The sequence below is a fragment of the Terrapene carolina genome, unplaced genomic scaffold (assembly GCF_002925995.2).
Source record: "Terrapene carolina triunguis isolate 2854851 unplaced genomic scaffold, T_m_triunguis-2.0 Scaffold33, whole genome shotgun sequence".
Classification (NCBI taxonomy): Eukaryota; Metazoa; Chordata; order Testudines; family Emydidae; genus Terrapene; species Terrapene triunguis.
In genome coordinates, this window is record NW_020664384.1 from 2,019,866 (window position 1) to 2,039,821 (window position 19,956).

Here is a 19,956-nt window from a genome sequence, read left to right on the forward strand (position 1 = left end):
ATATATATATATATATATATATATATATATATATATATATATATATAATGCCTGTAATTGTTGCCTTCAAAAGTTAATAATCTGGAAGAATAAACTAAGATTTAGTGGATATGTAGAAATTAGCAATAATTAAAACTTGCTGCAAGGACTCATGCCGGTTCCGGTTCCCAATTCTAATCAAAAGTCAGGAAGATGTTTCTAAGCATACAATGTATAAAGCCTTACCCTACTGACTGTAAAATTCTTTGATCTTGATAGTTTCTAATTTGAGCAGTATCCAGAATATAAAGCGCTGGATGGACATGTCAGTGACAAAAGACACTATTGAAGTTGTTCCCATCTCCTTCCTTTTATTTCCAGGATTAACTTAAGGCAAATCTTTTCCAGCTGCTGCTATTATAACTTTGTTTATGGCATATGTCTCTCCTGCACTATCCCAACAAAAGAGCAGTTGACTTATCATTTTGGGTTTTTTGTTTGCTTTTATTTTTTTTGCACATGCCCAGTTGAGCCAGTTGATGCCCGCCCAGCTGCAGACAGAGGACTGACCACAAGACCAGGTATATAACTTGCATGGCTTTTATCTAACCTATGTTTTTCCCAGCATGTCTGTGACCTGCTTGAGCTGAAATGATCCTTTTCTTTGTTATTACCCCCCTGTTAAACTGTAGTGTCATGTCATGAACCAGTATAGATGGGGAGTTGCAGACAGAATTTTAAAAGGGGCTCTCACAAATCTTCCCCCGAAGCCTCTGAGTACTCTCTCTATATCAGTATGTGCTTGCAAAAAGGACGGGAGAAGACTGGAGGAACTGTCCATTTTTTCTTCCCATGTAGCAAAAGTAGTTTTTGTTTTTTATAAACAAGAGGGAAGCAGCACCGCTGCACATATAGAGAACCCTTACTTTGGAAGTATGTGTATACTTTGTTCCTGAAAAATAGATGGTGTTTTGTAAATTGAAAATAATAGTGCAGAGTTCAGCTTCCACAGTTTGGAAATTGATGGGGCCATTAAAACTTTTTAGGCGGTTCAGGGACAGGACTTATTTTTTTAAATACCAGCCCCTTGATGCAATTTCCAAAGGCAAAGTTGCTCTTCAGAAGTATTTTTACAAGCTCAGGAAGAAGTCCTTTCTAGTAGTAGTCTCTCTCCAGGTCTGACTCCATTGAAGGCAGAGCAATCGCTCCAACCTTCCCTTCATGGCGGAATGTAGATTTCCCTCCAGCACATCAGTGATATTAGATCAGTCAGTTCTTGGATCAGAATTTCAGCACTGCAACATCACATATTTTTAAAAACAAGTGTAACATCCGCATAGCACCTAAGTGTTTTTGTCTTCTGGGATATAGATCTTCCTAAAGAGGGGTAGAAATATCATACTGTATGCATCATTTTGCATATGAATATTTTATTTCCATTCTCCCTCACCCACAAAATATACTTTAATCCTAACCTTGTAACCTGTCTGCTTTACAAGGAGTTTTCTTCTCATAGTTTTTTTTTTTCCTGCATAATGTCCTATTCACTCATTTATGCTTGTTATCTTGTTGACTGGCATTTTCATATGCATAACCAAAAGCCTGCTGCTAAGAGACCCATGTTCGTTGTTAAATATTTTTCATAAATGAGGGGTAGAAAGTCTGGTGGGTACTGACATGAGAAGATATACTCTTGCTCCTGTTTGCCACATTCAGGCTTCATCTCATTAAGTGCTAGCTATCATTAAACCCTTGATAATGGGGTTCTTACTTTCTTCTTGTACATTCCTTTGGCTGGCAGTGGTATTGTACCAAGAGTACTGGTGCCAGTGTAGTTAATGATCTATCCAAGGTTGTATGTTAGATTTCTGAGAGGGGCTGTGATACTTTGAAAGGTGATTTTTTTTTATAGCTTCAAATTTCCAAAAGTGAGAGAGGGCAGTTTTACTGCTCATAAGTTACACTGAGTATTTCTTTAACTCTTCGCTGCTTGAGTTTTAGGTGATGTTCACTTAAGTGCAAATGGGGCATTCTGCAATAGCCTCTTCAACACTTACGCCTTTAACATGGAGTTTGAGTGCTGGGGAGGTCCTATTGTAGTCACTTACCCTTTGCCTCAGTTCCCTGCTCTCTTATAGTCCCCTAGAGTGAATGTTACCCTTGTGAATATCCCCATCCCATGTAAGTGCAAACTGACAATCTAATCAATAAATAAGCACAATTACTCTAAATCTAATGCTGGAACTAATGTTTGTGCCTGCACCCTGAGTTTGTAGGAATAAACCAACGTCTTTGGTTCAGATAGAAGAAGATGGGGAAAGTGGCTACCTTGTATTAATTTTTGCACTGACTGAAAATAGCACATCCCTGGAAAAGCTTCTTAAACATCTACGCTTCCAGATATTTTTTGTCTTCAGAAAAACCTAATGGATTTTTAGCCTATTAACTTTTTTAAAACATTAGCAGATTCCATTAAATAAAACTGTCAAGTTTCTGTGGGTAAGTGCTCAAGTCAGGAAATGACCAAGTTAATAGGGTGGTCTAGTAGGTAGAGTATTGACTTGGACTCAGGAGACCTGACATCACTTCACAGTTCATCAACAAGTTTCCTATATGATCTTGGGTGAGTCACTTAATTTACCCTTTGCCTCACTTCCCTGTCTGTAAAACAGCAGTAATGCTTTCCTACCTCATATGGGTGCTGTAATTAAAAAAAAAACAAAACCATTTTAGGCTACAAGGAAAAGCTTTCTACAAGTAATTACTGAAAATGGAGGATTATGATGGAAACGTTTATGCATCCTTAGCTAGATAGGACTTACTCTCTGCTTCTAGTACAGTATATGACTTCACAGCATTCCAAGATGCCTTGTACAACATATCATTATATACTATATACATAAGAGACAAATAGTATCCTTCACCACCCTGTCTCTGCACAACAAGTAAGAGAGAACGCTTACTCAGAGGTCTCTGTGCTGACTTACATGAGGAAGTCTTGAGGGCATTGCTAATGCCCATCTTATGTTAGGATGAACCAAACAATTATTCATTAGGCTCCAACAACCTTATTTGCCAGGTTTTTAGTTAAATAACATTCACTTAGGCTCTGATCTCAGCAACAAAAGGAGTCATCGTAAATGAAGCCACTGCAGATTATCAGTAGAGACACTGAATTCTTAAAAACCTGATCAAGACAGGTCAAATAATGTGTAAACACCATAGTGAGACTTTCGGCCAGTCTGCCCGAAGTGTGAATGTCTAGCAACAAATACCCACCTGATTTTCCGTCACACATTGAAGTTATAATTTAGGTAATTTTAAAATGCTTCTGAAGCATTCAGAGCTATTTACGGGGCATGTACACTAGTCCAAGCAGTGGTAATAGAGTATAGGTTAATATCTTTCTAGAATTCCAACTAAAGTAGATAATTAATCAAACTCAAAGTATTAAATGCAAAAGGAATGCTGTAAACTTAAAAATTACCCTTCTCTCTGAATTTTTAACCACTTATTACAAGTAAAACCTCAATTTATTATAACTGAAAGAAGGAAACAATATTTTACTTTGTATATAGTTGGTTTCACTGAATTTTTTGTATAGAAGGTCAGTTTTCAAGTGTTCTTTTGGCTGTTCTTTCGTACATCAGTAGAGGAGAGAAAAACATTGTGAAATAGGAGGGTGTGTTTTATTAGCAGAGGGACTCAAAGGCAGGTGAAATACCGGACACTACTTTAAACAATTTTTTTTAAATTGTAGCGATTCCAAACTGGTTTCCCTTTAAGGGTCCTCATGTCACCATCTTGACTCTTCAGTTTCTGCAGGGTGAAAATATTGATGTCTGTCATCCATAATCAGGCTTTCCTTGTGGTCTTGGAAACAAATGAACATCTTGACTCAAATATATTGCCATGAGCTAACTTGTCGGACCTGCCCATGGGTCCTCAGAACCTTTTAAAAAAAACAAACAGATGTTTAATGCCTCCACATGTACATTTAAAAAAAATGGCTGATGTATTGCCAAGTAGGAAGTTCTCACAACCACCACCTTTCTTCTGTGCAAACAATAGGATCTTCTTGAGATCACACCTAGATCAGGACCCACCATGAGAAATAATGCTGCCTAGGTACATTCTTAGCCCGGCTGCTCACAGTCTTATCAGCTGTAGCAACAATTTCATATGAGTCTAGTCGCCTAGTAATTATCATTCCCCTGAGCAGTCATGTCAGAAAATGTTAGAGAATGTGAAGAGTTGTCCAGTCCATAGAGTGGTGAGGCTTCTGAGGAAAATGACACCAAGTCTCCAGAGCCTTCACTCAGAAAAATCTATTGCATCATTCACCTATGCAGCTCCACTATTGCTAGCAAGAGCAGAAACAGTCATGTAAAGAGGGCTTGCTCTTGAACCTAGAGTATAACAGTCTCTGTAAACCCCCAACATAGTTTACATTTTTTAAAAAGTGTGGGGGGCGGGTTTTCTCTGAGCGATTGCCTATAGCCAGTGGTGTTGCATGTGACCAACTTTTCCTAATGTAGATGCAGCATCTGCATGACAGACTTTTGAAATGAAGCCTAATGCTTCAGCACACTCTGCTTCCTATGTGTCATTCACAAAAGATGGAACAGAGGTAGAATTGTGCCTAAATACGTTCACTCTTCTCTCTTCCCCCCCCAAAAGGAAGTAAGCTAAGAGAATAAAGAGGTCAGTGGGAAGGTAAAAAAGGTAGGAAGGTATCTAAAACCTCATATGCTGAGCAGTCAGCCTTGAGCTGTATTTTCTTTTCAATTCTAATTTTATAAATAATTAAGTATTCATTGCCTTACAAAAAATTGTTCCATACAATGAGAACTTTATAGAGTATAGCAGGGGTAGGCAACCTATGGCACATGTGCCAAAGGCTGCACGCGAGCTGATTTTCAGTGGCACTCACACTGCCCGGGTCCTGGCCACCGGTCCGGGGGGCTCTGCATTTTAATTTAATTTTAAATGAAGCTTCTTAAACAAGTTAAAAACCTTATTTACTTTACACACAACAATAGTGTAGTTATATATTATAGACTTATAGAAAGAGACCTAGAAATGTTAAAATGTATTACTGGCACGCAAAACCTTAAATCGGAGTGAATAAATGAAGACTCGGCACACCACCTCTGAAAGGTTGCTGACCCCTGGTGTATAGTATAGCCCAGAACAAAATGTATTGCCAAGCTTTGAAAACCCCTCTTATAGAAAGGATTTATAATGAAAAGGGTAACACCTCTTAGCTGATAGCTGCACTGTAAGTGCTGCTTTAACAATATGTTTTCTTTCCAGAGGTCACTTGTGCATTGTTTAATTTCTTACAGCTGAATTCTTAGTGCCTGTGCCCCAGTAAATTTTTATTGATAATAGCACCATGAAAATACACAAATGAGTCCATTACATCTCAGTAACTCCATATTAACTTGGCAGCCCTGGTCTTGGAAAGAGAAGGCAAAATTAGAAAACTAGCCTATTGTTCAATGCTGACAGAATTTCCAATGCTCAGTACAAATAAAAATGCTACCGTCTTTCCCCGAAAGTAAGACATCCCCCGAAAATAAGACCTACTTCCAGTTTTGCCTCTCGCTGTAATATAAGGCATCCCCCCGAAAATAAGACCTCCCCAATAATAAGGCCACCCCGGAATATAAGGCCCCGAAGCTCCAGGAAAAATAAGACCTCCCCTGAAAATAAGACCTAGCGCATCTTTGGGAGCAAAAATTAATATAAGACACTGTCTTATTTTCGGGGAAACAGGGTAGTGATGCCTTTATATTAGGTCAGGTTCTTATTTGTCGGTACCCTTGATAAATCCAGATACCACCATCTGACAATGGGTCTTTATGGGCCATGGTGCACAGATATTATGGCATCACTTCTTCCTACTCTTATTGAAGTAGTAATGAAATTCTTATTGAATGTGAAAACTCTGGTTTTCAAATTACTTGGCCTTTTAGGATTTTCCCAACATAGCTGTCAGGCTGTTGTTTAAATATTTATCTAATCATTTTGTGGGGCTGTGCTCATAAAACCTTTTCTTTTTCCTCCTGTCCCCCTACAGCTGTAGCAAATTCAAGTAATTCCTGTCCTCCTTGCTTCTGTTATATAGCGGGCTTAGATAGTACTAGCCAATATATGCAAAGACTCCCTAAAAGACCATTTATGCTGCAGTATTATTAAAACATCTGTGACATTCTGTAGGAGGTGTGGGCAGACAGTACACAAGTGAATTATTGATGATTTTCGTACCATAAATAATCGTTTTTCTCTTTTAGTGAAATTAATTCAGTTTTTTTAACCAAAGTAAAAAGAAAAGGATACCACAGCAACGACTCACCATGTGGCTCTGTTTTGTTCTTTACTATTTCTTCCTTCTTAAAAAAAAAAAAAAAAAAAGTGAGTTACTTTTACTTGGCCATAAGACTTGTTCTCTGATGAAACCTGGCAAATACATTCTTGGGTTGGGAGCATAGCAATTTTTTTTTTTAATTTAGAAATCTATTTCCTGAAGTTGGCTGAAATTGTGATCATCTATATATTTTCAGACACTTTTTATACTTCTGAATCCAAATATCATTTGCAGTTTTTTTTTTCCAAATAGGAAATTTTCAAATCATTAGTTTATAAATAACACACTAGTTATTTCTATGCATGCACATGGGGTATTTTAAAAAATAATTTCCATGAGGATTTACAATGCATTTGCACGACCACTGCATCGACACATGCCAGAGAGAGACCTGCCAAATTTGATGCATTTGGGGGGTTTGATTTTTTTTTACATTAATTTAAAAGCAAGTTTTAAAATGAAGGATTTTATGTTGAGTTTCAGGGAGATTTTAAAAATCATCTTTGAGCTTGCTCACTATGGTTCTCTCACAGAGAGCCCTGCAGTAATGCATGGAGTAAGAAGAGTTAACAAAACGTAGATCTTAATCAATGCCTAAGGAGTATCTGCAAAATGAATCCCATGCAGTTACACAGCAGTTTTCAGCCAGAGATATCTCATACATCTTTACAGCGGTACATCACCCTCATTTTACAGATGAGGAGAATGAGGCACAGCCCGCTGAAATGCCTTGCCCAAGATCACGCAGCAAATCAGTTGCAGTGGGGGAGTAAGAGCTACAGTCACCTGCCTCCCAGTCACTTGCTCAGAGCACTAGGTCATAGCTCCCTCTCTGCAGATTTTCCCTTGGAAAAATATATAACACACAATCTGTTACAGAGGAGTGTCCGTCAGAGCGCACACAAAAAGAAATAGCTATCATTTCCCAGAGTACGAAAACTCACTGGGGAACGCAGGGTAGGGGACAATGGAAAAAGAGATCAGGATAATAAGAGACAAAAAACAAAAATACATAAATTCTACCGGTCCCAAATATAGAGCCAGTATAAACCGCCCTGTGTTCCCTCCCAGCACCTCCCTAGGCAAATAGTGAGTTTGGATGGTTGAAGTCAGAGGCCAGCTTAAAACAAAAGAGCAAAATAAATGAGCAGAGTGGTTCTTACAAAGTGTCCACCCCAAGGAGGGGGAGATCATCCTTGCATTGCTCTGGTCTGGATTTCAATGTGCAGTTAGGCTGGCGCTTGGTGGTAGGGTTGCCAATTTTGGTAGGCTGTATTCCTGGAGGTTTCATCACACAACATAATCTTTAGGTCCAGGAGACTCCAGGACAATCCTGGAGGGTTGGCAACCCTACTAGGTAGCCTGACTGAGGCTCTTCAGCCTCCTGGATTTCTGCTCTCTGCTGAGATATACTGCTCCATTTCCCAGAAATCCTAAAAGGACACTGTCTTCCCTTGAGTAGGAATGTGGAGAGTCAGAAGGGTCCTTCCTGCTATACTCTAAACACAACCAACCAGAGTAAAATCAAAGCCTTTGGGTATGTCTGTATGTACAGAGCTGCAGCAGCACAGCTGTATCATGTCTGGTGAAGACACACTCTCTTCAGCATTTAAAAAAAAATAAAAAATAAAAAAAACCCACCTCCCTGAACAGCAGAAGCCTCCCGCCACCATAGCGCTATGCGCACAACAGTTTATGCTGGCGTAACTTCGGTCGCTCAGAGGGGTGGTTTATTCACTCCTCTGAGCGACATAAATTATGCCGGCATAAGCTGCAGTGTAGACATAGCCTTTGTCTCTGGTTCTGGTAGTGTTACTAGCCAATTCTATCTCCGCCCTGGACTCTAGACAATCTGGGAAACAGAGTCCTGAACCTCTGTCATCAGTCCCCCTCGACGCTCAGTCTGATGTTTCAGGGGCACCCCATCCAATGGGGCGCACAGGAATGAAGATTGGTGTCTACCCCTGCAAACCAAAACCACCAAGTCCTGTACAGCTGTTTAGCCAGTAGATGAAGCAATTACAAACTATGAAGTAAATGATATACAACTGGGTAGTTACCCAGCGGAATTCAGTCTCTCTCTTTTTAAAGGCCTTACATATTTTCATAAACATATATGCTAATTTTTTTGAGACAGGAACAATCCCCACAGCAGCTGTTTTACTCTCTTGAGTAATTTAATATGAGATTTTAAAATTTCAATTTTTTTTCTTTTAAAATAATAGAGCAAATTATATTTCAAAACACCATAAAGAAATACATTTAAACAAAAATAATTAAGACCACTAAACAGCAAGGTAGTTACATATCACCTAATTTAATAAATCTAAATACTTAAACATGTTTTGCCTTGCTTTTAAGTTTCATGTTTTCAGTTGCACATATAATAAGAAAACATGTTATTCTTATCAAGTATAAAGAAAAACATTTAATGAAAACACAATCATCTGAAATTTCACTCATGGAAGTTTTATTTTTATCTATCTTCTTTCTGGTATCAAAATATTTTCTGTTAAGGGATAATGTTAGATGGGAAATGTTATCAGTTAACAGTAAGATTTTAAAATTAAAATACGTAGAATTGCTGCATAAATTTTCCTTTTAAATTTGTGAACTGGCACTGAAGCTATTTGTCACTAATGTTTTAGTGTATTTCTTTTTGAAATAGGTTTCGTATTGTTTTTTATTTTGTACTTGCTGATGAAAGGACGGCATCTATTTTGTATCAGTTACGGTTGTTTTGTAATGTAACCTATATTTCTTTATGCTCGATAAGAATGTGTTTATTATGTGGACAGTGTAAGGGTAACAATGTCCTTAACTGTTTCTTTTTATATTACATTTGGCAAGACACTTAAATTCTGTTCCGTGACTGCCTCTGGAAAAGGGACATTCCCTGTGCACATTCCCTCTAAGCCAAGTGTGTATTTTGTGGGGCATGCAGGAGAATGTCACTTAACCAGATCCAGGAGTTTCCTTTCACTTTGGAAAATTAGTATTAGTCTGGTTTGGAGCTAGAAAGAAAATATTCTGTCACCTTTTTATTTATTTATTTAACCTCCCTCAGTTTCCTTGACCAAAGCATGATGTGTAGTTTTCAAATTGCAATTCCCTAAACATTTTACTATTCTTGCCCTTAAAAATTGCCTCTTGCAATGAGAAAATGTCAAAATCCACTCTTTTTTAAATTTAATGGTGTAATGTGATCTTGTTAAACAGCAGATACCTTTTTAAAAAATGTTAAGCATTTTAACATCAGTAAGTAGTTAATTTAATAATTCAAACATGCCAGAAAACAATCTAAATGCCTAGAAGAGTGTCCTGCAAGTGAGGATTTTTTTTTTAATGTTGTGTTATAAGAGGGATCAAAATTATCCCTAAAATGGGATCATTTGTATGGTCTAAAGAAGGTAGTTTGGGAGCTTCTGTTCTTCTTGTCTCATAACACAAGGACAAGAGGACATTCAATGAAATTGAAAGGTGGCAAATTCAAAACAGATAAAAATAAATACTTTTCCACTCAACATTAGATCAGACTGTGCAACTATTTGCCACAGGATGTCACTTAAAATATGGTACAAACGCACAGAAAGCAAAGTAAGATGCAATTTTTTCACAGCAGTGGGAGTTAAATAGGAAAAGTTCAGCCTTAATGTCAATTTTCCTTAATGTTGTCATAATGCGTCTCAACCAGGGCGGTCAATGAAGCGGGGGGGCGGCACATCCGGCCGTTGGGCAGCAATTCCGCTGCAGGGCTGCCACCGATCACAATTGCGGCTTTTTTTTTAATTTCCCCCCTCCTGCTTGGGGTGGCAAAAACGCTAGAGCCAGCCCTGGTCTCAACTGTTCCATCCTGTGAGGCACTTCATGAGACCACTACCTTAGTTCCTCACTACTTGATTCTTTGGTGCATGCTGTAGTGGATTGAGAAACACTAACATAGAGGAAGAAGTTTACTGGCTCGTTGTCAGTGGGAATGCAAAATTGGATACACTTCATTGCTTCCCCAGCTCAGTTTTCACATTACATTACACTTCATTTATGTGAGTGACACCATTGCCTTTTGCTGTCATCTTTTGCTAGCTAATTATTTAAGTGGTGGATTTAATAAATTATTTCATTGCGGTTAATGCAGGTTCTGGGTTAACCAATGTTAAAACCGAAGAGATCTCTGAAGTAAAGATGGATGCGGAGTTCCGACATGATTCAGGATATGAAGTGCATCATCAAAAATTGGTGAGTGAACATCTAGAGCTTTAAGTTTGTTTTGAATCGCTGTGGCTAATAACGTCCTTACCTACAGGGACATTATGGCCCACATTTTTTTAATTGCGTGGTTGGAAAAAAAATCTATACATAATTTTCACACACACATGGTCTGATTCTCCTCCCTCTTAGATGGGTATAAATTGGGAGTAATTCCATCGGAGTCAGTGAACTTACACCAGTGTAAGTCTAGTACGAGAGGAAAATGCACACCGCATTTGTGCATCAGTTACCAACCTGTATGGTCATTTATGCCTGTACCATGCACGCTCAATGCCAGCGATCAAAAAAAGTAAGAAAGAAAACATTGAACTGGGAACGTCATTAGACATGAGTAAAAATACTTCTGGAACCCCCCCAGTGTTGTCCCAAGATATTAGAGATACAAGGTGGGCGAAGTAATAGCTTTTACTAGACCAACTTCTATTGGTGAGAGAGATAAGCTTTCAAGTGACACAGCTCTCTTCATCAGGGCTGGGAAAGGTGTCTAAGGCAGTGTTTCTCAACCTTTTTGATACCAGAGACTGGCTTGCTGCCTTCCTAAACAGTGTCAGGGAGATCTCAAGGACTGGATGTTGAGAAACACTGCTCTAAGGGACCCTTCATGGTGAATGGTCCCCTTCGAATGGTTCCTTAAACTGTGTTCTAACCACTGATGCTAAACTATCAATTCAATCTTGTGTTTAGCTGCCACACTCTGGCTATGTCTACACTGCAAGTAAAAACCCATGGCTGCCCAGGCCGGATGACTCTGCCTAAGGGGCTATTTAATTGCGGTGTAGACACTAGAGCTAAGGGGCGATTTATTTGTGGTGTAAACATTTGGGCTCAGGCTGGCGCCTGGGCTCTAGGACCCTGCGAGGTGGGAGAGTCCCAGATCTCGGGCAGCAGCCAGAGCCCGAACATCTACACCACAATTAAGCAGCCCAATGAGCCCAAGACAGCTGACACGGCCAGTCATGGGTATTTAATTACAGTGTAGGCGTACCCTGTAAGTACCTTTTCCAGACCTGAAGAAGAGTTCTGTGCAAGCTCGAAAGTTTGTCTTGTTGGACCAACTCCAGTTGGTGAGAGAAATATATTACCTCACCCACATTGTCTCTGCAACCCCAACTAAGATGCTGTAATAACATGAGGCTTGCAAACAGGTCAGGGAGAGGAAACATGGCAATGAAGGTGGGGAATGAAAACATAAAGCCTCAGGCCCCAGATTTCCTATCCCATCCTGGTTATCTGAGATTTTGTGGCGACCAGAAACTATAATTAAGTAACAAAGAGGTTTTCATGTACAGTTCTGTCAGTACCCAAGCAGAAGCAAAGGCGTTCAGCTAAGTCATAGCAGCACTCTTCGCCAGGGCTGTGCCAAGAACCTTGAAATCCACCCAGGGAGTGGGTTCAGATTGCAGTGCAATCCTGGAACATCAGCCCAATAATACCACTTGAGCTGGACTCAAGACCTTGCCTTGTTCCCTCAGGCACTCAAGGCTAGAGTCAAAGGGTCTTAGGCACTGCAACACTCAGCACCTAGGGGCATTCACACCCCTAAGTTAGGACTGAGGCTCCCCATGTGGCTCATGAAGGGAGTAAGGAACCTGGGAATGGGAGTCACAGAAGTCATCATGCTGAGCTGGGAGTCATCTAGGCTAGCTAATAGGAAATGCTGAGGAAAGGGGTGTGGCCTAGCCTCTTCCTCAAAGGGTGCCTCCCTCCAAACTGGAGTTCAGCAACTGTCTCCACTCCCAGGGTTGGTCATCTAAGCCATTTTTGCAAGAAACTGAGCAGCAGGGAGAGGCAGCAGCGGCGGCGGCCCCCTTGTGAACTTTAGCCCAGTGGTTAGCACAGTCAGCCAGCATATGGTAGACCTGGTTTCCGTTTCCAGGTCTCTTACCTCTCCAGTGCACGCCCCTACCACTGGGCTATGAGACAGTGTAGTGTGGATCTCTTTCAAACTCTCCTATGGGAGCTGTTGCACTGTCTATAAATAATTAAATATTCATTGAGCCAGAGTGAGACTGACTGGCTCTCTAGCCCAGTGATTAGGGCACTGTGACGGGGTGCAGCTCACCACAGCGGCACCTCCTGCTGGCAGTCTTGGGAATTAGCTCTGTGCCCTCTTCTGGTGGTGTCTCACCCGCTGTCACCTCTGTTCCTGGATCCACATCACTCCTAGGACCGCAGCGTCCTCTTCAGTGACACTGCCCTCCGGCTGTGCCACACTATGTTCTCCCCCTTTAGTGGGAAACTGCAGCCGCTTTGTCGTTGCGTCAGGGCCTCAGTCTGCAAATCCCTGCAGCCTGCCAGGAGCTGCCTTTAGCTCCCTGGATCTCTGCCTGCAGCACTGCTCTGCCCAGGGTGCTTGCTGCTCTCTACCTACAAGGCAGCCAGTCCTCCTCCCTTCTCAAGCTCTTGGGAGTGACTGATCCTGCTCTGTTCTGCATCCCTTCTTATATGGGCCAGCCTGGCCCTGATTGGCTGTTCCTATAAGCCCTTCTGTGATTGGCTACCTCCTGTGCAGCCTCCGTCAGGCTGCTTTTAACCCCTTTTCTGCCAGTGTGGGGCAGACGCCCCATCACAGGCATATGTCTGAGAGGTGTGAGACCCAAGTTCAAATCCCTTCTCCATATCAGGCAGAGGAAGAAATTGAATCTGGGTGTCTCACATCCCATGTGAATGCCCTAACCACTATGCTGAAGGTTATAAAGGATCTGCCAGCTCCTCCCCTTCCCTGTCTCACTCACTTTCAGAGAAGGACATTCTCCTCTAGATTTAATTTGCAACTGTAGTTACTTATATCTTTATTTTGTTTGCTGTTTTTGTACAGTTAGCAATAAAATACACTGAGGTAGGTGGGAGAAAGACCCTGCCTTAACAGTGCATTGTGACTCTTGTGAATACAAAGATATCCAAATGAGAGAACACGTCTTCTAACAGGGACAGATCCAAAATCCCTTCAGAAAGATTCCCACTGACTCCTGTAGACTTTTTGATCAGGACCATTAGGAGTAAAATAGTGGAAGATTCTCACAGCAATGTTGCAATACTACAAGCAAATAGTTAAATCTGTCTTCTTGCTTCCTCTTTTGTGAAGGAATAATACATGGTAGAATTTCATATCTTAGAGTTCTAAAATCCTAATAATAAACTTGAAAGGTTTCTTTTTAAAATATATTCTTAAACCTAAGTAGTGCTGAAAAATTAAAATTAATATGGGATTCAAATTTGCATTTGAACTAGGTAATGACTGTGTAAAAAGATACTCAGCTCTTTGATGCTGAGAATTGAGAATTCCCAGGGTGACAAGCTAATCCCAAATGCATTAGCAGTAATTTGGGAAATTCTGCCACACCTCACTCAGGAGGGTTAAATATTATGATGAAATAAGTCAGAGAAAGGTTATTGGGAAGAGGAAACCTGGCACTAGTGCATTTCAGTGTACTTATTTTCATGTTATTGCCTCTGTGTCACACACAGTCAATTATAGTAACTCAAAAAGGGACAGTGGCAGGTATCTGTGCAAGCAGTTAAGAGCTGCAGCTCCCTCTACTGTTCTAGTGGAAAAGATAATGTACTGTATTTAGTAAAGGGAATGTTCATATCTCTTTAAAAACACCTGATTTTAAATTGTGTTATCCTGTGTTATCTACTGATAGCCAGAACCATTACTTACTATTAATTAGGAAGTCATCCTCTTCATATATCACATCAGTTTAGTTTTTATTGAAGGCATATACTGAGCTAGTATTCCCATATTGTTTCAAATGTACTGTGACTGAAAATACATGACAATAAATTTCTTATTACCATACACAGTGTGCTGCATGTTACCATCTTAGTCTGACTTCTTATTGGAAAGACACATTAATGTTGTTGTTCCAAATCAGTAAGTATTCCTAAGTATTATTTTCTTTTTCCCCTGACTGGAGTTATTTTTGAGTTCCGTCTTTGAGATTGTCACCCGATTAGGTGTAATTTGAAAGCAGTAGGTGTAGACGTGCTTTTAGATCTTTTTTCTCATCTTGAAGATTTTTAAAGAAAAAATCCCTTTGGAATACTTACTGAGATGCTTAAAATTCATATGTAAAACATAATGCAGGGCTGCAATTAATAATTGACCTGAAGTTGCAGTTATTGTTCTACTGATAGAACTAAAACACAAATACCTATCATACATTGTTTTTCATAACTGAAAATCCTTCAGGCCTTACTCTTTTTCTAACCTGTATGAAGCAAACAGAAATTATCTAAATTTAAAATAAGTATATTTACATGTTTTTGTTTATATGCATGTAAAATTGACGGTAGACATTAACACTGTCAACACATCAAATTATGCAAACTCTGTACATTTTGTGTCTGTTCCATTTCATGTTTAACATTGCTTAAACATCTCTTGCTGGCAACAATGGAACAGCATATTTAATTTGCATGTTTCAGTACCTTTACATGGAAGACTGTTTTCTTTAAAAAATGTGATACAGCTCTTTGATTCTTAGACAAGTATTTAAAAAAGAGGAAGAAGCAGGAAATCAGCTAAATATTATGCTCTTTAAGATGAAGAAAGTGTCATAGGGCTGGTCTATACTTAGCCGCTAGTTCGGCGGCTGGAAATCGAACTTCCTGGTTCGATTTATCGCGTCTGGTCTGGACGCGATAAATCGAACCAGGAAGTGCTCGCCGTCGACTGCGGTACTCCAGCTCAACGAGAGGAGTACCGCGGAGTCGACGGGGGAGCCTGCCTGCCGCGTGTGGACCGCGTCTGAACCGCGGTAAGTTCGAAGTAAGGTATGTCGACTTCAGCTACGTTATTCACGTAGCTGAAGTTGCGTACCTTACTTCGACTTGGGGGGTTAGTGTAGACCAGGCCATAGTGACATTAAGAACTTGCCCTGGTGGGTAAATGAAGATACAATAAAGAGCAAATAATTTCTCCTCTATTTAATCCATATATACTTAGGGCTTGTCTACAAGACCTTACTCTGTCTACAAGAATGTTCATCATTGAGGAACAGACAGGCAGTAGTTATTTTAATTATATAAAAATAAATTTAAAATAACTACACCTCTACCCCGATATAACGCTGTCCTTGGGAGCCAAAAAATCTTACCGCGTTATAAGTGAAACCGCGTTATATCGAACTTGCTTTGATCCGCCGGAGCGTGCAGCGCCCCCCCCCCCCGGAGCGTGGCTTTACCGCATTATATCCAAATTCGTGTTATATCATGTCGCGTTATATCGAGGTAGTGGTGTATTTTCTCCTCACTTTGGAAAGGCTTGATTTCCCTTACTAGGCACCTTAAAATAGAATGTTTATTTTCCCATTTGCTAAACTCTCTCTCTTTGCTGCTAGACAAATCACCTTGCTTTCTTGAACTTTCTCCCCTTAACCCAGCTGGTTACAAGGAGGCTTCATTGTTATCCTGTAGGTCTGAAATAAGCCTTTATATCAGACAAGCACATCATGCTTACCCAAACCAATCCTGACTATATGTAAATTCGTGAAACATTTCATGTTTTAGCCTCTGAAAGGTAGAGAAAAATGTAGGTTCTCCCAATATTTTCCTGCAATCCTCACCAATCACCCTGGGGTTTGTGTAGCCATCCCCTAAACTAGCCTGAGCAGCAATTACAAGTCATATTTCAAGTGCCTTTAAAACTGATGGCTTGGCAGCCATGGAGAGAAGTCCTCCCTGGATCCACAGAACTGGTACACCACAGGCAGTAGCCATTAAAACTTGCCACACTGCCCGTGTACCTTTTCTATGACAGGGAGAGTTTAGTGCTACGGTGACCTGGTTGCTGCACTGCTGAAGAGATTGGAACATTAGACGTTTTGTAAATTGCATAGAAGACTGTACAACTTAGCTAAATAGCAGAGGGGATTTCATTACTTATCTGCTTTATTTTTGTTTCCTAGGTATTCTTTGCTGAAGATGTGGGTTCAAACAAAGGTGCCATCATTGGACTAATGGTGGGAGGTGTTGTCATAGCAACAGTCATTGTCATTACTTTGGTGATGCTGAAGAAAAAACAGTACACATCCATCCATCATGGTGTAGTGGAGGTGGGTAAAGGTTACTGAGCAAAGCTGCGCTTACGTGAATGGAGGTGGCAGCAGAGTGCTGCGTAAAACCACGTAAATCCATGTGTTTACAAATGAACTAAGAAAATCAGCTCCTTGACTAACCAGTGTTTGAAAGTAGTGTGCCTGTCTTGCTAAACTAATAGTTTATTATTATTATTCAGCAGGATGGAACTGAAAGATCTGAACAAGTAAATATAAGCACTGCAATCCGCAAGATATGCCCCATCTAATTAAATCTAAAACTGCAAAAATCTGTCCAGGAATTATCCATGACCTATGACCTTTAACATGGACATTAATTTCCCTTTAGAATTTAACAGTAGCTGCAAAGAGAATACTGTATGGGTTGAAAAATCTGAGTTATTACTATTGTCATTTGGAATTCACATGTACGGACTTTTTAAATTGGTTTCTAAAAGGTTAACTAAACAATTAGATAGGATTTGGGCTGGAAGGGGTCATTTGTGGATTTTACTGTGTACTATGCAGATTTGCCCTACACCGATGCTGTATTACTTTTTGTTCTACCAACAGGATTAATTTTTCCAGCTACAGCCTTTGATTTACAGCTAATATGAAACTTACAGATTTGAAAACCACATATAAAACTTGCAAGATCTTTTCTCAGAATGAAAACTGCTTTGTCTCCCAAAGTGTCAAGTAAATCCATCACATGCTCATAATACATTTAAAGTAGTACTGCTGCTACCACCTGCTGTGATTTAACGGAACTTCACTATAAATAAAAAGCATAATGAGCTTTTAAAAAAACAAAACAAATCTCTTCCTTTGGTACTGATACCCAGAACATTCACTGTAGATATCTATTCATTTCACATTCGTGCATCATATCAGGCAATCCTCAAGAGATTCAGATCTTTTCTTTCCAGAAACCACCAGCTAAACATTTTCAGTTTTAAATTGAACTAAATTTTGTTAATTTCTTTAGGTGCATTTGTCTCAGCCGCAATTTGATTCATATGAGTGACACTTCAGGCCCTAAAGGACACATAGGAGGGATGTTTCCTAAACACACACACTCTCTACATTATTCCGTTCAGAAGAGATTTAAAAATTTGGGAACTCTGCTTTATTTTTGTGACGTATTTATTTAGTATTCTTATAGCCCACACAAAATTAAACAGATGAACATTGTGACTGATTGGTCCTGTGCCGTAGGAACTCTTAAGCTTTTAATTAAAAAAAAAAATGTAGGTTTGGATAAAAACGGAGAGGATAATCTTAGCTCTGTGTGAATTTTCTGTAACAAAACTCAAATCAGAAATTTTAGCCTAGCTCTTGAAAATACAGTACCAGCTTATGTACAACTGAGCTGGGTATCAATGACAGTGTAATTGGGTGGTGAGTAAATAATAATAGCTCGCTCCTACAGAGGACTTTTGAATCTAGCATGAATACCTAATCAATTAGCAGTACAGACATTAAGGCAGTATTGTCTAGTGGTTTCTTTGGGAACGGGCTCCAAGATCCTTGGTTTGTGGCCTTAATTAAATCTCTTAACCTATCTGCCTTAGTTTCTCACCTGCAAAATTGGGATTATACTTATCTATTTCCCAGGGATGTTGAGGATTAGTTAGTAAATGTTTTTACAGCACTTTGAAAAATGTAAAACTCTGTAGGCAGTAAATTCTTCTTAACAAAATGTCTTTGAAGTAAGGATATTCCAGTCCAAAAAGGATTAATTTATCTGGCAAAGTTGTGCACTAAAGGCATAACATTTAAAATATAAATAGCTTTGCATCTGGTCTACATTAGATGTATTTTGACAAACTAATTTTGGATCCCATCTGTTTACCTTGTGTCAGAAACTACTATGACAATTTAAATTTATGTTAATAGGTATAAGGTTACAAAACAGTTTCCATTACAACATGCTTCTAGCTTTCTGAAAATTCTCTACTGGGGATAAAATTCTTAATACTTGTTCTCTAATGTGGTTTGGGGGGGGAATACTATGGCCATTTGAAAGATGTTACAATTTTTTTTAAAACCGATTTTTAAAACTGGCTCAACTTTGACAGTTCAAATTTTCCATGTGAATTGTCCTCATTGAGAGGACAACTACAAACAATTTTGGGGGGGAAAGGGGGAAATTGTTAACTGATATGAATGATTACAAACGTAAACAGTTAAAAATGGGGTACAGATGTGCATCATCGCCTTAAAATAAAATCACAAACCCTAAACATCTTTGCTTACAATATATGTGAGGGCTGTAGGAAATATTGCCTGCTACTCCAGCTCTAAAGTTAGAATAAACACTTCTTGAGAACCAGCTTCTGAAGTCACATTAGGATTAGCTGCAAAGAAAATCTGTTGGTGAGAGGAAAAGGTGCTGTACAGACAAAAGAAAAGACTATTTAAATAAAGGAGAAAAATGGTAGAGAAATAATACCCAGGCTTATACCAAGAAGTATTCTCTGTCAGAAAAGAGAGGTACTGTAATTGTTATGCTCTCTAGAGCTTCAGCATAGCCATACCTGGAATATTGCGTTCATCTCTGAGTGACTCAGATTGGACAATATGGAAACTGCTAAGAGAAGAACAAAAAAATGGTTCTGGTTGATGGAGTTACTGACAAGGAAAGCATAAGAGTTAAATGTGTATAGATTGGCAGAGCAATAACTAAAATGAGACATAAGTCTACAAATACTTGAAATGTGTAACTATCGAGAAGAGAAAAAAAATCATCATCATAAAATGGGTAAAAGGAAGTAACAAAGAAGGAAAATGGAGGCTGCAAAGTGGGGTTGGCAATGAGATCAGTGAGTCTGGGGTATAATCACCCCCAGAGAAGCAGAAGAATTCTTATCATTTGACACTTCTAAAACAAAGCGGGGGGAAATTACAAGAAAATTTACAGTAGTGAAAACTGACTAGGAGAGAAACTAGATGTCCTAATAAGTCTTTTCTAACTATAGATTCCATGATTTGGTGATGACTGGGAATGTGTTATAAATTAGCTTATCAAATGTAGGTTTTGCCTTAAAATGGAATATTCTATTCAACTTTGCCATGTTTTCGTAGACACACTTATTGCTGTTGCCCTTACAATATAATTGTTTATGATGCTCCTGCTTATCTCTTCAGTTTCTTGTCCATTCTTTAGTCTCATCTGTTTCTGCATCTGATTAAATAAATAAAAAGAAGAATGGAGAGTAATCTCCTCATCCTGTCTCACATCTCGGGCAGATTGTACTGTGTGCTTCTCCTCCCCTCGGATTCTGAACAAAG

General features: G+C 39.4%; 1 protein-coding gene across 4 annotated transcripts in view; it reads left to right on the plus strand.

Moving 5' to 3' along the window:
* The window catches only part of LOC113406632 (amyloid-beta A4 protein), a 322,356-nt gene that overhangs the window by 296,649 nt on the left and 5,751 nt on the right, over nucleotides 1-19,956 (plus strand). For 2 of the 4 annotated variants that reach the window (XM_026652412.2, XM_026652421.2), the window contains 3 exons: nucleotides 507-560; nucleotides 10,488-10,588; nucleotides 16,534-16,680. In XM_026652412.2, coding sequence (XP_026508197.1) covers nucleotides 507-560; nucleotides 10,488-10,588; nucleotides 16,534-16,680 — 302 coding nt within the window. The remainder of the gene's footprint in view (nucleotides 1-506; nucleotides 561-10,487; nucleotides 10,589-16,533; nucleotides 16,681-19,956) is intronic. The other 2 variants (XM_026652414.2, XM_026652424.2) reach the window with 1 other exon arrangement.